Below are 21,183 nucleotides of genomic sequence, written 5' to 3' on the forward strand. Positions count from 1 at the left end.
TGTAGAAAAAAACCCCTCGGTTTTAACATCGTCCATTCAATCAGTGTCTTTTTTTTCAAGTATGTACGTTTGTGTAAATGTAAGCGAATGCTGGTCTGATTGTCTACCTGTCGCGGTCTGTCTTTCTGCCTGCCTGCCCACCTTTCTGCCCTAGCTCCCGTCTGTTTGTATGAATATGAATACTTGCGCGAATGAACGTTTATATTGATATGTGTGCGCATGTGTGATCAAAGTATCTTTCATCATGTAAGCACAACTCTTTTATTAACTATGTATCTGAAAATCCGATATCTAATCCATTAAATGTAAACCTTGTGTAAATTCTGACAGACTACATTCACTTGAAAACTGTAACGGGCAAAACAAAGCAAGAGGCGACAACTTGACCTTGGGATCGTCATGATTTCACTGTAATCAATGTTAGATATTCAAAACTCACGCTTCCTTTGTCTGTACATCATGAATGATCATTTTGCTCAGGTACCAGGACGCTCTCTGACCCTTCCCGGAGTTGTCGTGCCAAACATGGACACTTTTCAGGTCGCCTAGGGAGACCGGCACAGCCATCATGAACGTGCAGATACTGCCGCGTTTGAAGACCTACACATCCGAGAAGAGAAGCGCAAAATAAAACATAAACACATCGTGACTTCTGTATTTAATAATTAATATAAAAGTGACTTGATCAAAACGCAGGAGGCCAGGTGTTTTGATAAATTCGTAGAGCATGAAAATCGCACGTACAGCTTCTGAGCTTGTTAAAGGGACAGGTTATTTATCAGGCTTATATCTGAACAAACTACCAACTGCGCACAATTTCGAAGGAGAACAAAATACTGAAATCACATAAACAGCCAATGTCAACAACCACTCATCTGAGAACCAGGGATTGAGGACTGCCCCTTTAACTGTAAGTTCTGATAGGCAACTGTGCATGCAAGATGCCGTACAACTCCTTAAAGCCCCATTAGCTGCATCTTTTTGCAATTTTTTGATAAGATGGTATGAAATCGACTTATGCAATAACTTTTATCCAAGTATGACCCACAGAACGTTTTACAAACATGGGCGACAAACGTACAATTTAAGATTTTATTTTCGAGTTGCAACTCAAATATGCACGTTGCAAACATTCACTAGATTCATCACTAAGGATAGAAATAGTGACATCTTCAAAGACGATACGGCGAAGCGAAAACATTTCTCCGAAGATTGGAAGATATTTTTTTGACAAGTAAAATCCGAAAAGATATTGCTAATGGGGCTTTAAAGGTATACTGTCACCTGTTCTTATTTTGCCACAGTTACCATGGAAAGAGAAATCTGGCAATCACAGATTTTAAACGGGTGGCCGCTTTTTAAAAACAGCGCCCTCACATCGGCATTTTGAATACCACGGAACGCCCCTCTGACCATATATGGGCATATTCAGATTACAGGTGACTGTACACTTAATGTACTCACCCGTCTTTTCTTGTCTTTCAGACGTCGGATCTGGGTTTCACCTTGACTTCCCTTCAGTATCATTGACACCTTCGATCTTGTTCCGCTGCCGGCCTTCATCCCTGTGTACACGGTTATTTGGTAAAAATACCGATGTCTCTTTCTGTTATCGGGTAGAGGCGTCACTCCCCACTGTAAAATATATATGAGACGAGTTACTCTGTGTCGTCGACTCCCTTGTATTTCAACATATATCATTTCACGCCAAGGACACTAAATCTATGGGCCTATAGGACGTATTCTTTTAATATCGGTTTATAAAGCAATAACTAGACTTGTCCCAGGTCTGTGGGCACATGAATATCAAAACAGAGTAAAATAAAAGCAAATCGAAGCAATATGCTCTGGCAGGATGTTGCGTAGATCGTGGGGTAAACGCGACCGCCCACAGCCCTAACCGTTGCCGAGAAAGGCCGCGACACCGGCGGGGCTAGTCTGTACAGCTATACTTATCATTGGTAAAATATGTCTGATGGTGTGAGTGTGAGAGTCACTGTGAGAGAAATGTGTACACAAGGTGAACATAATCATGGATAATGTGTGTTTGGTTCTGTTCCAGCCATGGTGGCGTCATCGAGGCCTATTTCCGGTTGATTTTGTTCTGCAGCCCGAGTCAGTACGGCAGCATTTGTCCTAAGCTAAATGAAGGTAGAACGCGCCTCGGGGACAGATATTCGGACTCTCAAATTTCAACAATTCTTTTCTGAAGTACCACTTGTGGGGGCTTATTTTAAAGCTCTTGGAGAAAAAAAACTTTCACTGGCTTAGTTTTTCGTAAATCCAAATTTTTCACCATAGAGTTAACATAGGAATGGCGGCTATTTTGAATTTCAAATATCGCAAAATGTTGGGTAATCTGTTTCGCTAGTTCCAAACTTTGCACTGTGACCCAAAATTTTTATTGTTGATTTGGTAAGAGAATGGTTAAAAGTTTCACTTAGGAAAGTTTCAACAAAATTTAAGTCTTTCCATACCACCTAACGGTCATTTAAAAACCTTTTTCTGTTGACTTCCTCTTACTAACAAGCAAGCCGACAAACTTTACCTTTTCAACATCTTTTCTGTCTTCACGTCGAGCCCAGACGACCGCCGCAATGTACAGGCCAAGTATTACGAATATGGTTGCGAAGACGGAGGCGTTCTCGTTCAGACTGCCAAACTTGCTGAACACTGTACTGAAGTCGATGGAGTTCGGCGCTACGATGAAGTCGGACCCGAATGACGTCAGATGGTTGCAACTGCAGTACGTCATCATCGAACTCGACTTGGCGGTGGTCTGTGGAGGAATTGCCATGGAAACGATGGTTACGAACCTCAGAGCTATCTTGCCCGACTTCTGATGGTTTGTTAAACAGTCTACCCATGATACTGAGAGTTGTAGAAAGCGAATTCATTCGTTCGCAGTAATTTCTTAGAACACAATCCGCCAACGTTCTCTAAATTGAATTTCTCTTAATTGAACTTTTATCATTTAATGTTAGCTCCTTCAATTTCAATTCAAATATAGTCGTAACCATCAATGAAAGAAATTTGGGGAAAATATTTTATCGGGGAAATATTAAATCACGTAGAGGAGATCTGTTTTGTTTCCTTATATTGCAAAGTTTTTCCTACGTACCACGCATCCATCGCCTTTGTATGTCTCTTCAACCTCGTCCCAGTACCTACATCCTGTCACGAACGTTTGTGTGGAAATATTTAAGGTGCCTGAGGTTGGGGAAAATGTGAGAAGTACGGAACTATTAGCCTGTGGGCATTTGCAAAGATGATTTCCTGAAAGCTACTAAGTAATGTAATAGAAAATCAGAATTGTTTTCTCTCTCCGAAACTTCGGAAAGTGCGTGTGCACATAACGATGAAGACTGGTAAGGCATACTATTAGCAGATCAATATGGCTGCATTTAGCGCCCGTCTGGTCGTGCCATCCATAGCCATCAGATGAGCCAAGTGCCGGTTCACGTATCAAAATTTCGCTTCTACTTTTCTTTGAATGCTTTGAAGCCGTCTTCTCGAAGCTAGAATACACCGAAGTATGTCAAGAACAAATTTACTCCACTCGTTAACTTGGTAACGTTTTGGCTGATGATTTCAAGTTCAACGAAATTACAGATTAGAAATCAAGGAAATTTGAAAATTCAAAATGGCCGGCATGCGGTAAGTGACGTGAAAGTTATTCATTGAGAACTGCTAAATTTAATTCACTATATCCCTATAGAGATTACAGGTAACACAATATCGATCATATAATGCCTTTATCTCCGCTTTACCTGGTTCGTACAGAATACCAATGTAGTAAGACCCATTTATCGGGACCCTGTCGCCGGGTACAACGAATGTATACTTTAATTCCTCCCGAATAGCGTCACTGAGATCCATGTCATTTTCGTAGTCCACGTTTGGCAGCCCCTTGGAGTAGTTAAAACTGGAAGTTGTCGGGAACGTGTCTTGTTCAAAGAATAGTGTGTAATTTACCTCGTTCCAGGACATATTGGGGAAAACGCGGAAGTGGATTGCCGAGTAGGCTGTCGGGACCTGAAGCAAAGGGAAAAGAAAAAAAATGGCATTGGACGCGGACGTCGGGTTGGATCATCGTTCATTTGATGTCATGGGACAATTTTCAACTTTTCCATTCCGTTTTGCTGCTTTTCACTAAGTCCATATAAAAAATCACAAACTGAATTGTCAGGTGCAACGTTTCCTGACAAAATGGTCGACGTCCTTGCCACTACATAACAAATACCTGTTTTAACAAAATTATAAAAGGTAAGTTATCGCTATTTTACCGATAATTTCATGTAAAAGGCATCCCTGGGTGTAAAATGAATTTAAAGTGTTTGGCTTTCTTTTACGGGACATTACGGATAAGAAGACTTACAGAGCAGAATATGAGCTGCTCGTTCGTGTCAATGTGAATTGGTATTAGACCAATGGCAATCGAGAAGACTACACTTTGCGCGGGATCTTCAGCTGCCGATAAATTTTGGAAGAGAAGACAAAGGAATCCTACTCTAAAAGTCAAATTTCACCATGACAACAAAAATGCACACACTATGGTGATTGTCTGTGTTACCCATTGTAACAACCAATGCATTAAAAGGAGGTTAAGGTGAGAGGCAACGAGACTTGTTTTCTTACTGATCCATTACAACTAGTTCTCCGTATACTAAAGTCACTTGATCCTCTCCACAACGGGACTACGTACCTCTACTCTAAAGAAGACCAAATCTGCGCCCGGGTCCACCGCAGTTTCATTCAGCATCTCAAGATCTGGAAGATCGGAGTTCATCGGCAGCTCAACAGCTATGCTGTCACCGATATCCAACCCAGAAACTGAGAAACAAGAAATAAATCATACAAAATCATTAATCTCTCTCTCTCTCTCTCTCTCTCTCTCTCTCTCTCTCTCTCTCTCTCTCTCTCTCTCTCTCTCTCACATACACAGAGCAATATAGAAATATAAAACGTTCTACTATTTTGTTTTATTTTGGTAGGGGGGGGGAAAGTATACGATGAATAGTTAATCAAAAGCATTTTCTTTGCTTTAGTGATATCTGAGCGCTTTCTGCAGAAGCATTAAGGCTGAAAAACTCTTTCAATTTTCACTGAGAAAAATGGTTTTAATGGAAAGATAGTTACTGAGGCTGTTTTTGTTCATTGGGCTAAATCGAACGAAAGATTTGTTGACCAGAAGTAGTCCCACTTGCTTTTTTAACATTTGAAAATTTCTTCTACAACGTTAAAATATCAGCAGTAAATACATCTGCATTGGAAAAATCCCCATTTTACTGTTTGTTCATTATATCTAGAGCACAGGGTGTAGAAATGTACATTTCTGTGTGTTTGTTCCTATTATGACGTAGTGACTAAACATTCAATAACATCAAATCATCTGGAACATTAAATGCGTATTATAAAAACTCAATTCTGTGGTTTTCGCAAGCAAATCACCGAGTCAGTATGCCTTCCTGCTGACCTCCACAACATTCTAATGGTGTACTTACTGTCCACTGGGTCACCGTTCACATCCGTAAATGACAGTGCAACAACTGAGGAGCTGATATCGCGCGACGAGTCTTCCCAATTGAATGGGTTTCCGACAAATGTCATGTACTGAAATGAATATAGAAAGCAAAGATGTGAAAACGTCTGGTCATAACTAAAGTAATGTACGCGTCGAAATAGAAAGTTTGAAAATTTTCCTAAAACTTTTCCCAGGGAAATTTTTATTTTTTCATAGTAAAGAAAGAAAACAAAGAGCATTTGTTGCAAAGTACCTGCAAAAAATTACGAATGCTTCAAATTCAGAATGGCCGTCATACCCTATGCCCGTAATCGATTTTGATGTGACCACGCAAGCACGCATCAGTTGTAAATGGCGAGTGTACACGCCAGGGGGCAAGCATCGTAACAATAATTGTAGCCCTTGGTTGGTGGGGCCTTGGGCTTCTGGCGCGAGCCGCACGACAGAAGCCCAAGCCCCCACCAACCAAGGGCTACAATTATTGCAGCTATACGTATGTGTCATTTTTATTTGTGACGTGCGTATTGTAATTTCAGAATGAATCGTACAATGTAAACGAACTGCATTGATACTTGGTATTTGTATATGGAACTAAAGACTGGCCAGCCACTTGGCTTTTCTAGTTCTCGGCAACAGTCACGGGTTGTGGGCCATCATCACGTTCAGCCCACGATCTATACGCAACAGCCTACCTTTAACGCGACGTCTGTCGAAGTTTATTCCTTCAATTTGGGCCTACTCTGATATTTTTTATGCCCGCAGACTTGGCGCAAGTCTGGTGTAACTTTATAGATATAACATTGATTTTAACACCGATAAGTTCTGATGGCGCGTTCTTACCTGCAAGTCAACAAAGCGGTCGTTTGCTTTCCCTCCCAGCAGAGCCGATGAAGACGGGAGTTTGAAAGATCCCTGACCGGACGTCAAGGACGCTCCATCTATGTCTAGCGGGGTATCGCGTTGCAGTTGCACATTCAGGGACGTGGTATTGATAATCACCGGTTCTTGCCCCGGCACACGTTTACTCAGGATCGCCTTGGAGACGGAATTTACGGCGTTGACGGCGCTCTTCACGACCGTCGAGGACTGCAATGACAAAAATGGTGTTCGCAAAGTCACAGCCAATCGTTGTGTCAGGGAGAAGGGGAGAGATAGTTCCCGGGCCCGGTCGCAATCGTACAAAACTAGTCTGACCAAATACAAATGAAACCGGTAATCCGACCTACGCCCATTTTAACCCGTCTACTCCGATTATTTTAACGCATATTTGAAATTTTCCAATTTCTTCTATCTTGCAACAAAAGAAAAACAACTCTTAATGCAAAAGTAAATGAAAATGAAATAAACAAATAAATAATAAACAAATAAATAAAAACAATGAATATCCTATCAACCCAACAAAATCCAGTTGGGTGTTTACAGGAAAAAATATTTGTATCGAGGCAAATGAAGAAGGATGGCATAGTCTCTTGCGGGTACATCGACCACAGATAGTGTTTATTTTGTCACGTGTGTTCAGTTTTGCTCATTGGTATTCTGAAGTTAGCGTACGAGGGTAGAAGGTACGGCTTTCTCCTACTTACAGTCGACGCTGAGGGCGTTGAGACAGCGCTGTCGTCGTTGGTAGTCAATACGGTGGATAGAACGTTTGCGGTCGCCTCGGTGATCGCTGGAATAGATGGATCGTGGTGTCAAGTTGAGATTAAAGCGACGGAATCGTCAAGTGCACATCGAGTTTCCAGAAACGTAAAAATACGGCACGTTCACTCAGGCATTGCCGATATGTCTCACTCGCACACAACAGAGGTACAAAAGAGAAGGTTATTGGTCCCAGACAAGAGAAAAAGCGAGTATAATAGCTATTTCTGAAAGTTGTGAAAGTTCGCAATGTTTGGCTGTTCTGACTCATTCTAAGGCCAGACAGTTTGCAGAATGACATGAAAACCTTACAACCAAGTTGATTTAAAGTTTTTTTACTGAACTTGTGCACATCAAAAGTTCGATCTGTTTGTCGAAGGTGGCGGGACCATGATTCGTAACGTCCCATTTGATACTCGGCTATCATGTGTAAACGTTTTCTATAATGTCATAACGCATCTCGCTTGACATTGGCTGGCTTTTGCAAGCCTACAGTGGCACAGCATGAAAATAGGCAGAAGGATTCTGCGGAGGTCATGTGATAGCGCATATCCAGAACAGGCAAAGGTATAAACTGAGGAGCAAGCAGCTTTCTGATTCCTGTTCTCTTGCGTTTCTCCCTTTCAAGTATTTTTCCGACGTCTTCTCTTGATGCGTAAATACATATATAGATGAGCACTTTATTTTATGTATTTTATATTTTATAGCATATATTTACATATATTTTACCAGGAGTTTTTTCTTGTTACCTACCTGTAGCAGATGAAACTACTGCCTCGGCTGTTTCGTTTGCCATCGATAGCAAAGACGCAGATAGAGACTCCATGGCAGCCGCGGATTCGACCTGAGTAGAAAAAAGCCAAACAAACAAACGTGTGATAAATCAGGCATACCGTAATCCGTAACTAATGTCATTTCCACCTACCAGTTACAAGTCTTCTTGACTTCAGTCAAATATACTGTACAACTCAAATATTCTCGAAAGAAACACTGAAGTTGACTAATTTTAACCACTACAAAACATCTGCGGTTACTGTGAAAAATTTGAATTATCAAATATAATTTTGCATGAAAGATGCAAATGACATCAAACCTACAGACACTTGGAATTCAAAATGGTCATCAGTCTGTGTTTGAAGTCTCGTTTCTAAAAAATAACACTTCGATTTTCACTCATACCAATTAAAGAAATACAAAACTAAACAACAACAACAGAACCAAGATGGTGCCGCATGTGTCTAAATGAAGCCTCAAGCTGCCAAAAAAAATATGTAAGCTTTGATCATGACGCGATGAAAACTCTCCCCGCAGCGCGCACTGCCTACGTTGAATCGTAAGGACTCGCATCCCTCACCTGACTTGTCTCAGTGAGTTCATCTGGGGCTGCAGTTACCGACAAGAGGGCGCTCGCCATTTGCGACACCTCGTCCGCGGACCCAACAGACTCTGACATTGCTTTTATATTTCCTATCATGGATTCTCGCATCTGAAAAACAACAGAAGCAAATTAAATGTGGTCTCAATCTTGACAATTTGTCACCAAATGAACCAAATGTGTACCTTATTATGTAAGTGATTTTCAAAATAATGATTTAGAGTGCACGACGTGATTTCCTGTGTAGTGCCGTTTCATGGAGATAATGGCCTCTTGTGGAGTTTCAAGAATTTAAAACAGAAAATCAGCTCCTTTCAAAACTTTTGCTGAACAAATAGGCTTGCGCAAAAAGAGCAAAAACCCCGCAGAAATGGGCAACCAACTCTTTCAAGGCTACCAAGAATGTCGTGAAGTTCCTTGGTCGATCTAGATGCAACAATCGTTTCGTTTAATCATGGAGACCGTTCACTGACATATAGTTGTCGAAGCCTGACACTGATCTCGACGCGGCAACGGGTCTGCTGCTTTCGAAGAACGTATAGAGAAAAGATTGTGACAAAATATTTTCACATAGAGGGAGAATACTGTGACGTAAACTGCAGAGATTGTGACGTATAGAGCACCGTTTCGACTTTCCGAGACGTGCCTTGCAAAGCTTTCGACGATACAAAGAGTAGCTGAGACGTGTCTTGAAGAAATCGACAATATTTACCTCCTTCCGAGCATTTACTGCTTCCGCATTTTCTTCTTCTGTCTGAAAACACAATATGAGAGAGAGAAAAATTACTATCGAGCAAGGAGCCTGTGGATACAAATCTATACTTAGGGTTGACAACCGTATAATATGTGAATGTGCTGTTGTGTGACTGTGGAGGCAACATATTATTAAAAAATACCGCATTTACCCTTTGTGTTTGTAACAGAAGGACTTCATAACAAATGCAATACCCACACAGAACTTGCACCTTCAACCGAATTGTGCCGTTAAGGACACGGTTGGCCCCTGTAGTTTGAATTAAGTAAATGTGGTGAAATTGGGTCAACGGGATGAAAGAGTAAAGAGATATTTCGAAATTCAAGTATTTGCTTTCGACCGCTTCCGTGGAGCTACTTACCGCATTTGCGGAGGTATCACTGTTCAAGACAGACGCCACTGTGAGGACCAGCGACACCGCGGCGTCCGTGTCGCCCCCACTGATCAAACTATCCAACAGACTGCTTTCGCCTGACGTGAGATTCTTCAAAGAATCTATTAAACTGTCTCCAGTCAGTTGTGGCGGTTCAACCTAAAATAAATTATTACGCAAATATTGTACCACTTTGAGGTAACTGTCCCTCTGGGAAGGTCGAATGCTCATGTGGGGTAGATTTTCGGCTTGTAATTGACATTTTTTAATAATTATTCTCTGTTGGTCTCCTGGCTGTATGTTGACTCAATTTTGACTCGGAGGCCCTGCACAGTTAATAAACTTTGCATCGTGTTTTGTGTTGAAAATCAAACTTTAATCTTGTCTGTATAGCTAACACAGGGTAGTATAGCTGCCACTATGAATTTCAAATATTGGTAAATTTTAAGTAATGTGTTTCTCTACAACCAACATTTCAACGGTGATCCCTGATTGTTATAGTTGATTAATGCAAGAGAGTGGTTGAAAGTTTCTGTAAGGGAAGTTGAAATAAAACTCTATCACTGTCAATATCTAGACGTTCATGTACTAGCACCGGGTTCCAATTGATAAGTATAGTTGTGAATTATACCGTGACTGTCAGCGTTTCCGTTGCCTTGGAATTGTACGCATCGATTATTTCCACCACGATGTCAACTTCGTAGTTATACCCCTCGCTGCCCATCTCAAGCATGAACTGTGGGGAGGTGGAGGAGCTACCGCTCGATAAGAGGGACAACGAACTCGACCCTTTGGGCCGGGAGCGGAAGGCGTATTCCAGTGGCGTGTGCGAGTCCTCCCAATTGGCACATGTCACGACGAAGTTGGATTCCACAGCGTATCCTGCAAATTTGACCAAAATATATTAAAATGAATTGAAGTCTAGTAAACAAAGCACTCGTTGAAGGAAACAAGTTCATCCAACATGGAGAGTCGCGTTCACAAGTAGGACGCTTCTGTTGATTCAGCAAACCGCGTGAAAATGATTTTACCCTAACACTCATTACAAAAATCTGGGCGAATTTTCCCCCTTTTCTCATATTTTTGGTTATATTAGCATTGGGAATGTTAGTGGAGGATAGTTTTAATCCAAAGTTGACGTAAAATGAGGATTTTTTAAAATTTGCCTTGAAAAATCGTTCGATCACTCTCTAATCTGCGGAAAGTGGTATATTACCGAGTCTATCACAACGACCACAAAGATATCTTTGCGCATGCGATATAGATCCCACTTTTATTGTGAAGAATTTTGTTGCTGTTTTGCTGAGTTTTAAAATAACGTCTGTTTTCTAGCTTTGAAACAAGATGACCTACCCCCGACGATTGTTATCGCACAAACATTTTCATCCCGTAATGAGTAAATGATTTACTGGAGCGAGTTTTAAAAATGAAACGGTTCTCAGAGACAAAACAGATGTCAGAAACAAATTAAACAGATATACACGAAGCACATTCAGCTTAAGTCCAATAATTGAGTTTAACAAAGTCCGTGAGATAATGTAATTATTGGTATTGCGAAAGTTTTTTCCAATAAGATGTATCTTCGCTACTGCAAATAGCTTTTGTCTCTCGGTTTTTTTTTTGGTTTTTTTTTGGGGGGGGGGTGGGGGGAACTTCATATTGAAATGCATTGTGGGTAATAAGTCTACTTCTCCTCACAGCTAGAGTTTGAGATAGTGATCTTATAAATACTATTAACTCGAAGGTAAGAGTTATGATGGCAGAAAAATCTATTAATGAAACTAAAAACGCTCATGTATCTTTTCGGCTTTTTATGCATTTCTGATGTGAAATTCCTGTGTAACCTAAAACTTTACCTTGGATTCAGTAATTACATGTGTTTTACCTGTAGAAATCCGCCATATTAAAAATGCAGTCGACCGCCTAAGACTTTTGACTCACCTAGGTGGCAAAATCGTATTTAAGGTACCGTGAATCGGTATTTACAATGGTCGATTATTTGAATTAACGGTAACAGGTGCCACCCCCACCCTCATCAGAAATACTGAAACCCCTGAAAATAGACCCAGACACGAGCCATCATGCTTTGATATTATCTGCCGATAAAAATCAGGGGTAGGGGGCCTTGCTGATTTTTTTCAATCGAAAACGGTAAAATATTTACCGCCGCTACCACTGCTTTTGCTGTCGGCCATCTTTTTTTACGCCATTGACATCAAAATATGTTCAAAGCTATCGTTTTAGATGACCAAACTTAGGGATTCCATTCCATCAACTATCGTTTCCCTACCCAAGCTATCCTGCACGGTGTCAAAGCTATCGTTTTCATTCAAAAGCTACACTTTCTTAGGTACCCCTGAAAATAAAAAAAGTGAATTCTCGGGTGTTTTGAAAAGGAACAGATCGAAACTAGCATAGTAGTCTATATCAAACAGGTCGACTACTTCATCTTATCCCTCGGAGACTCAATGCATGGTCAAGGGCCCTATACTCTTTCTGCTGCTCTCTTACCTGACGTTGGCGTCACGCTGCAGTTTCCACTCGTCGGAGGTGAGTTGGTGACGAAAGCCCAAGTTGCAGTGCCGAAACCGTCTGACATGGTGAGATTCGCCTTCAGTTTGTACGTGTACCCATTTCCAAGGTTTCCCGAATTTATGTAAATGAACGACGATGACGTTCCTATGGGAAAATAAATGAGAAGAGGTTTCTTTCCAGTTTATTTCAAACAGTGTTTAACTGAATGGTTAACGCTGTAATTGAGTCTACAAATAGCACGCGTCATTATTAAGGGTGTTGGCGCCGCGAAAATGAAAGACTTAAACTTTTGCTCAAACTTTTCTCAATGAATCTTTGAACCATTCTCTTTCAAAATCAAGAATGAAAATTGGGGGTCACCGTGCAAATTTTGGTACCAGGGAAAGAATTACCCAAAATTTACCGATATTTAAAATTCAAAATGGCCGCCGTCTCTGTGTTAACTCTGCGGAGAAAAATTATTTTTCGAAATCGAAAATCAAAATTTATGTTTCTATTTTCGAAGAACTAAAATGGTAAAAAGTTTCCTTACACCAAGAGCTTTAAAATTAACCCGCACAAGTGGTAGAGCAGAAAAGAATTGTAAAAGTTAGAGATTCAAAGTTTCAGTCCCCGAGGCGCAGTCTACGTTAAAGGGCCAGTTGGGTGTAATGTTTGATGATTTTTTCACTATTCTTGTTCATAATGTCGAGGATACTTTCTTGAGATAGACGGTATTGAGCTTGGTAACTCAGCCTTTACACATCTAGGCTTTCATTGCCATTGTTGACAAGTGAATTCTTGTCCGGACTTGAATTTAAATGTAAACAAAAACAAGGAATTTTTCTTGTAAGGATACCGTGTAGAAACCTAAAAGGCCTGTGTTTCAAAATGTTATGAAGGGAGGGCTGTAGAACAAGAGGTTGCAATGGACGTAGAAAACCAAGAGAAAATCATCAAAAATTACAACCACTGCGCCTTTAATTTCGTCACATACATTATTCTTACGACTGAACATTTACAACAATAACTGTAAACGTTTACTGTTATGAAAACATAATTATGGAATAAACGACCTTCACGAGCCCAATGCTTACTCCATAGTGATTTGTTGACAAAATGTTCATGTGGCAGCCTGTTTATTATTATGCAAAAATCAAACAGGCGAAACCTCTGAAACAGAGAAAATAAGTGAATTTGAAACAAATGAAGAGAAAATAACAAATGATGTAGTTCGTATTGAATATGCTAATGAGTTTTTAATTTGCTAAATACCTGTAGCAGTAAACGACTGATCCATAGACTCTTCTTGGAACGCACCAAGACCTAAGCTCGACGCTGTGTAGAAGAGTTTCCAAGAATACTGGATATTTTGACCGCTTGCGCAGTTCTCGCACGTCACTTCCGCTATTAACGGCTGGGCAGCATCGATGACGTCATAGCAGTTTGAAATGCAACTGTAGGATTCAAACGCAAAAATTGCTGATGTCACACAATGTGAAATCTGGTTATTTATCGGCATAGACGCACTCGGTTCTTCATCAGTACAGGGATACCCTGAACAATCCAAACTACAACACAAACACTGATTTTTTCTTTGAATGAGGGTTTAAAGTCTACAAACTCTGACGTCATCAAAACTCTGTATTTACTACAAAATGATCGGTCAAAAGTCTCCACCATTGTAAAACGTGTTCATGACGGTAAGTAAAAAGTGGCTGTGGAGACAAAAAGAGGTTTCAAAAGTCTAAATTTTGTTACATGTTCCATAGTCAAATGGATGGGTCAAAACCGTTGTACGTCCGAGCATTCGAATGGCATTGGTCCCCTCCTAAAGGCCCATCAGCCATCCATATATAGGAAAATTTCTATCTCGTGCCGAACTTCTACAACGAAATTTACCACTTGTTTTGAAGACAGTCCATAGCTAGCTGCAATAATTGTAGCCTTGGTTGGCCGGGGTGCTTGGGCTTCTGTACCTGTAATGCGGCTCGCTCTTGCCTTAACCAAGTAGGCCTATAGCGCGAGCCGCATGACAGAAACCCAAGTCCCACGGCCAACCAAGGCTACAATTATAATTGCAGCTAATCCAAAGCCTGTGTTGACCAAGATGCAATCGTAAATTTATTTATATCTTTTACTCCAGACGAACCGAAATCAGTAAAAAGATGCATCTATTTCAGTTCGTACTGAAACAAACGCATTCACTTCATGACCCGGAAATGCTTATCACCTTATGGAAACGTCATAGGCAGTGGGTTCCGGTTCCTGTGTAGTGACGACAACGCCGGAAACAAACTGCACTCGCATCGAGAAACCCGCTGCTCCGAAACTAGAGTCACTCACGAACTTCAACCATATCTTATTTGACGACGACAAGATGTCGTCCGGTGGTCGGCTGCCGGAAGCTTTGGCGATGATCGAACTCTGGTTGTCTGGATTGCCGCCATTCCCGAGGATGACGATGTCAAACCCAGACTCGGTGTCGAAGTCAAGGAAGTGTGTGGTCAGGTAGTCCCCGGGCCACGTAGTTATGTTCCAGATACACTCCAGGTTATTAGTGTAGTCTGCGTTGGGGTATCCGGGCGAGGATATATCCTCGTACTGGTTACTATCGATGTAAATAGAGCCTCCACAATCTGTAAGGACAATTACGTAATCATCCCAATTGCATAGCGTGTTAACATCATCTTTACGAGACTTGTATTTAATCGATAAAACTTCTTATATCAATTTTTAACAAAATATCTCTCAACTTTGGACACAATTCTTTAAATCCCTCCTTTAATTGTTTTGGGCTGATTCAGTGTTCGTACGAAATCCATTCCTTGTGAACAGTTAATTGGCAGCTTTATTTCTCTGTTCACCCTAATTATTTGCACACGCACATTTACCTATACATTTCTCGTACAAGCGAAAAAATGGCATACTTATGTGCCAGGGTGAGGACAATGAACAGTGACGTAAAAGAACGGCTGTTTGAAAACCACAATCATGACAAGAAATGAATACAGAAAAAAACCTTTTCTGGTTTTTCGTTGATAGTAATCTTTAATAAATGCTTATACTAGCGATAACATCAAATAGTGACGCACAAAAAACTTTCTTTGTTTCTCAATATTTACTCATTGACGGTACTTACCTTCTTCACCTGATCCAGATCCTGAGAAATAACCATCTAAGAGGTGAAGGAAACAGAAGAAATGTTATTAGGGAAGCTCTGCGTCTCTCTCTCTCTCTCTCTCTCTCTCTCTCTCTCTCTCTCTCTCTCTCTCTCTCTCTCTCTCTCTCTCTCTCTCTCACACACACAGCAAATTAGCAAATTGAGTAAGATTTTAACCACGAATAACTTCTGTGTCAGGAGTCAGTTCAGTCAGCTGTACGGAAAATATGTCTTGTAATTCGAGCACACAACAAGCGAGTCACTGTCAACGTAAGAAGACCCCCAGACCCTGCAATTGCGGCGCCAAGGAATCATGTCCCCTTTTAGGATTTTGTGAAGCTAACAAGATCGTCCACAAGGCTGATGTGCTGGCAGATGATGGTATCAGCAAGTGCTATGTCGGTCTGGCAGAGAATACCTTCAAACTTTCAAACTAAGATATTCCAGCCATGTGTTCCCTTTCAACCATTTAAAACAAACTGAAAGTACGAATTATCATAATACACATGGGAATTAAAGGCGAAGGACGAGCAATTCGGAATTAAAAGGTCGATCCTATCCAATGCAGCTGCTCATTAAATGCTACCACGAGATGTAATGTGTGCCTTGCTGAAAAAACCACACATCATCAATGGAGATAAGTTAAGCTTTCTCTGTAAGCGTTTGGAGCTAATTTCTAAATGCAGACATGAACATAAATATTGCCTGTCGAATTTCCGTACCGTCCACTTATCCTGGATCCACTGGACTGGAAGTTCGAACACAAGAGACAGTCCAAAATCCAGTTGAATTCTACTCGTCATCTGACGATCGGTGAAACACGTGAAACCATGTGCTAATGGCTGAGTACAAGATGAACGCGCAATAGCCACAGGTGAAAGGTTTATCACACTCACCAGAGCAGCCGACAGTCTCATCCGAGCCGTCTGAACAATCTTCAGTGCCATCGCACATCGCCACTCCTGATATGCACTGTCCACTGTTGCACGTAAACTGCAGAAAACTACATGTTCCAGAACTTGGTTCTAAAAGTAAAACGAAAAGTCAGCCAGGTCATTCTTAAAACCCGTGAACGCCTGTACTATTGAAGTGTAGATGTTAATTATTTTTTTCCAATCATCAGTAAGGTTTGAAACACAATTTTGTGTTCTGTCAATTCTGTTTCGTTCTGAGTCCTGTAGTTCTCTACCCTTAACCAGAGCGTACGGTCCATCCAAGATAGTATACACGCCTCGCAAGCAAAGGCTTTAACTTTTACTCAAACTTTCGCGAATGAAAGTTTAAAAAAATTTCTTTCAAAATCAAGAATAAAAATAAGGGGTCACAGTCCAAATTTTGGTACCAGAGAAACGAATTACCTGAGATTTACCGATATTTGAAATTCAAAATGGCCGCCATCCCAGTGTGAGTAACTCCATGGGAAAAGTACGGTTCAGATTTTCACAAAAAGGTGAAATTTTATTCCCAAGAGCTTCAAATGATCCCACACGAGCGGTAGATCGATTAAAAAGTATTGTAAAAGATTTAGAGTCTAAATATATGCCTCCGACGTGTATTCTACCGTGCGGGCTATATTCAGAATACGTCACTATGATGTGTGATTTCATCTCTCAAGAACAGTAAAATGTGTTTTTCGAAGGCGTCTATCGTGAACGTCATTACCAATTCAGTCACATAAGTACCCATACCTCCCGTCTTGACGACCTGGGCAGTACAATAATGTAACGATAAGTGTAACAATAATATAACAATGTAACAAAAATTTAACAATGTGACAATAATATAACAATGTAACAACATCGATTCGCTTACCTGTTCTAGAAGCTAGCGTCAAAAGAAGCAATATCACAACAGTCACCTGTGGAGGAAATATGATAATACAGTCATATTTTATACGTAAGATATTTCAAAAAATATGGTTTTTCTTATCACAGCCTTAAACAGTGATAATCCCTACCATAAAAATGTAACTAGGAACCAGAAAGACAAAGCAGCCTTAAACAGTGATAATCCCTACCATAAAAATGTAACTAGGAACCAGAAAGACAAAGCTAATACAGAATTTTTTCTTTAAAGTATTCTGGGATATGTCTCATAGCCTACTTATACTCAAGAAAAGCGCTATACCCAGCGAACGACTGGCAAAGAAACATACGGCAATAAATTATAAAGAACGTCGAAGCGCTTTGTTTTACAATTGTCAATATCCCATGTAAATCTTTTGTAAATAGGGTAGTACGTTAAGATGTTAAAGGTAAACGTGCGCCTGTGGTACAGATATTCGGGCTCTTTTAACTTTTAACATTACTTTATTGGTCTACCACTTGTTGCAGCGCATTTTGAAAATGTGGCGTAATTTCAGTTGACACTGGCTTCTTTTTGTGAAAATTTAGTATTCCCTCACTCAGGCTGGCACAGACCAACCCAGGGTCGGCGGCCATGTTGAATTTCAAATGCCGGGAGATATCGGGTATTTTGTTTGTCTGGTACTGAATTTAGCATAGTGACCCCCTAATTTTTATTCTTGATTTGGAATGGGAAAGTTTCCTTACGAAAGGTTTGAATAGCTATGTTGAGGGCTTGTACCCTACTTTATCATATACTGCCACTGGCTATGCTTTGAGGGAACAAATAAGCAAATAAAGGCTATCCCATCGCGCATTGCATTGGGCAGTCATTGCTAATCGAGATCTAATACGACTGAAAGGGGGGAGGGGGCAACGATGGTGGTAACATTATCAAGGAGTAAGTTAATTTTGTAGCCGTGGCAACTTGAACATTATAATTAAAGTTACTGGTGTGTCAGAGCGATTAAATAACGATATGAGGCGAAATTGAACTTGAGTCACTTGCCAGTCCTTGTAACAAGTCAATACGACCTCTCCAGTAGGCATTTTACACCAATGTTGGACAGATTCAGACAGAATGAATATTTCGTTACTGTCAGTTAGATGTTTTGAGACCCACTGAGGCAAAGTACAGCGTTCATGCGACCAGGAAATTGGCTTATCGAAATTCGTGCTGCCAGTTTCAAAATATCGATCCTGACATATCCATCCCACTCCAAACTCACCTTTTCGACTCTCCGAGACCCGATGGAATTAGACAACATACTTTCCGATTGCCCTAAACGGTCTTATCCGTAAAAACCTGCCTACGCTGTCCAATCGCGGAACAGGGTAGCTTTCCCGTGTTTTTCCTTGACATTTTCTACTAGTGCCGGTCGCAGCTCACGTTTGACGCATAGCATGGCGGAGGACCGGGGCTACTGAGTGTAGATCTCCACGCCCGTACGATAATCCAAACAGACCCGGGTCGATAAATTGGTACTTATGGCGTTGTCTTTCTTCGCTCATTGATTTAAACTCACGAAATTTTGTATCGATTCCTTGCTTTCAAGAATAGGTACGAGTAGGACTAGATAACCCCGGCGGTGTTTATCTTAGAATGGCCCTCAGGGGTAGATATTCGTACTCTCAAATGTTTCCAGGTGCTTTTCTACCATTTGTTGGGGGCTCATTTCGAAGCTCTTAGAGTAACAAAAAGTTCGCCTTGTTAGTTGGAAAACTTACAAACTTTTATTTTTCCCCTTTGAGTTAATAAAGGGTTGACGGCCATTATGAATTTCAAATATCAGTAAATTTTGGGTACTTTGTGTCTCCAAACTTTCAACGGTGCCCCCGATTTTTATTCCTGATTTGGTCACGGTGAGAGAATGGTTGAAAGTTTCATTGAGGAAAGTTTGAGTTTGAACACTTTGGAGGCGCATACTATTAAGGGTTGTTGCCATACTTCGCACGACTGTTGTCATACAGTGTACCAAGGGCCTTGTCCGCACAAGAGCTTAAATCACTGTAAGGGTGGTGTGGCGGAGAAACTGTCTCCAAGTGTCCGCATCGGTATAAGCATGGCTACTACCTCCATGGTATAAGTAACTTGTGGACGAACGCAATGCAATTTGCATTATTTTGCTTTTTCATCAAAGAAGAGCATTTTGCTTCGAAATACCCTTGCATTTGTTGAAAACCTGTGACGCGCTTGCATATGTCGCCATGGCAATCAAAGAAGGCAGGAAACTCAGTACTTCAAGTTTGCAAATAGTTGCATGATCAACAAATATGAAACGTCATTTAGCGAAATACGAATTACTTCATATCATTTGCATATGAACAATTTTAACCCTGTTATGTCTAACCGAGCAGGTTTCTGACGGGGATATTCAACAAAGTGCTAAAACATCGTGAGTCATTCTACAGACGGCAAAAAACTTACTGAGTTCAGGATACATGCACAAGCACCGTAGCACCTCATTACATCTTTCTTGTATAGGGTATTAAGTAATGTGCTCGCCTCTATAGTATTAAAACAAAAGCATTTCCATATAGCGGTACCTTCCCCATCCGACTCCACACCGATAAAGCATAGCCCCTCTAAAAACATGGTCACAAAATGGGAATCATTTCGAAAAGTAACGAAACGAAGCGAAGGCGAAACCTCTATAACAAATTTGTCAAGGCAGATGACATAGACCACACAAAAGCAGTCTGTGAAAACTCACATGAGTATAGAATTTATGACAACAGTTTGTTCAGGAGAATTTTAACAGTTTGCAATAACTATATTGCTGTACTTTTGATATATGTCAAGATTTTCCCCATTTGTCAAATAAGATAATGAGAAAAACGTAAAAGGAGAGTAATTTTGTGTAAAGACAGCATTAACGACGGACAATTTTCTGAAATGCTGTTTGCTTTTTGGGAGTTTCGTTTTTGGTGAGGGTCATCTTAAGCTACGTGTTGAATACTCCAGTAGCAATAAGACATTACTGATCGGCAGAGTAATGTTGGACATTTGTACACAATCTGAGACAGAAGCTGAGTGATGTGTTCTGACTAACTTTTGTCACTGGCGTAGGAATGTTCTGCTCTTCTGGGTTTTTTTTTGTACCGATCGATATCTTTTATCCACACCACTCAATTGGATCGATCGATACGAGGTCATCCGACTCAGAACCTGAACTATGGCCTTGCTTTGTTGAAAGTTAAAATAACAACTCAAAACACGAGCAACAAAATATGAATGAAATGTTGATGGAAAACTCGAAATGCCCATTCGCACAATCGTACTATATAAGACATGAATGTATTTAGTATTGATGATGATGATGATGACGACGACGATAATAAGCCTGTATTTAAACCCGATAAACTGTTAAGCCAATGGTACTTCTCACACAGTGTCGAGTAATACAAAATTTACACCATATACATTGAAAAAATTCAGAGAAAATAAAACTGACAACATATTGATGAATTATATAAATATGCAAGTGTTACGGGGTTAAAATTAGCACCATTTTAGAAGAAACGTCACCGCCAGGGTACAACGAGACATGTTTATATGTCATTGGCAATGATATCAGGAAAATAATGCGATGAACAGTATTAACTGTCTTCGGCTATCGAGGTTTATGTTCAGAAAACATCTTGTGTGTAGGCTTGTGGTGTTTCTTGTAGTTTCGCAGTCAAATTGCCACGTGAGTGCACCTATGTTTCAACGCCTGTGACTGTATGATGTTGACGTTGAGAGGGTCTTTCTTAAAAGGTCTCACAAATCCGGTACATAGGTATCGAGTCAATCGTCCGAGAGGAAATGCAAAACAGAGGGGATTTCATCGTTGCTGACCTATGAACTCACAGACCGGAAACTCAAAATGATAATTGGGGAGTAGACAAAGCTGCAACAGCGATTGGATCTTGGTTTCTCGCAACAACTTCAAATACATCCTGCTCAATAGTATGACAAAAGCAGAATACCGTTAATCCGATAACACCATCAAATG

General features: G+C 40.6%; 1 protein-coding gene across 1 annotated transcript in view; it reads right to left on the minus strand.

Annotated features, from left to right (window-relative positions):
• Nucleotides 1-18,621, minus strand: part of LOC139143466 (polycystin-1-like protein 2) — a 32,233-nt gene extending 13,612 nt beyond the window's left edge. Inside the window, exons 1-21 of the mRNA XM_070713805.1 lie at nucleotides 18,415-18,621; nucleotides 17,154-17,199; nucleotides 16,238-16,366; nucleotides 15,321-15,356; nucleotides 14,412-14,817; nucleotides 13,454-13,635; nucleotides 12,176-12,343; nucleotides 10,296-10,546; nucleotides 9,653-9,823; nucleotides 9,250-9,291; nucleotides 8,517-8,648; nucleotides 7,916-8,006; nucleotides 7,108-7,193; nucleotides 6,365-6,610; nucleotides 5,505-5,613; nucleotides 4,706-4,833; nucleotides 3,771-4,035; nucleotides 3,122-3,210; nucleotides 2,549-2,779; nucleotides 1,465-1,635; nucleotides 440-600 (exon numbers count right to left, since the gene is read on the minus strand). Of these exons, the coding sequence (XP_070569906.1) occupies nucleotides 440-600; nucleotides 1,465-1,635; nucleotides 2,549-2,779; nucleotides 3,122-3,210; nucleotides 3,771-4,035; nucleotides 4,706-4,833; nucleotides 5,505-5,613; nucleotides 6,365-6,610; nucleotides 7,108-7,193; nucleotides 7,916-8,006; nucleotides 8,517-8,648; nucleotides 9,250-9,291; nucleotides 9,653-9,823; nucleotides 10,296-10,546; nucleotides 12,176-12,343; nucleotides 13,454-13,635; nucleotides 14,412-14,817; nucleotides 15,321-15,356; nucleotides 16,238-16,366; nucleotides 17,154-17,199; nucleotides 18,415-18,453 (3,179 nt within the window). The 5' untranslated portion in view covers nucleotides 18,454-18,621. The remainder of the gene's footprint in view (nucleotides 1-439; nucleotides 601-1,464; nucleotides 1,636-2,548; nucleotides 2,780-3,121; nucleotides 3,211-3,770; nucleotides 4,036-4,705; nucleotides 4,834-5,504; nucleotides 5,614-6,364; nucleotides 6,611-7,107; nucleotides 7,194-7,915; nucleotides 8,007-8,516; nucleotides 8,649-9,249; nucleotides 9,292-9,652; nucleotides 9,824-10,295; nucleotides 10,547-12,175; nucleotides 12,344-13,453; nucleotides 13,636-14,411; nucleotides 14,818-15,320; nucleotides 15,357-16,237; nucleotides 16,367-17,153; nucleotides 17,200-18,414) is intronic.
• Between the last annotated feature and the right edge of the window lie 2,562 nt (nucleotides 18,622-21,183).

This window comes from Ptychodera flava, chromosome 11, assembly GCF_041260155.1.
Source record: "Ptychodera flava strain L36383 chromosome 11, AS_Pfla_20210202, whole genome shotgun sequence".
NCBI lineage: Eukaryota > Metazoa > Hemichordata > Enteropneusta > Ptychoderidae > Ptychodera > Ptychodera flava.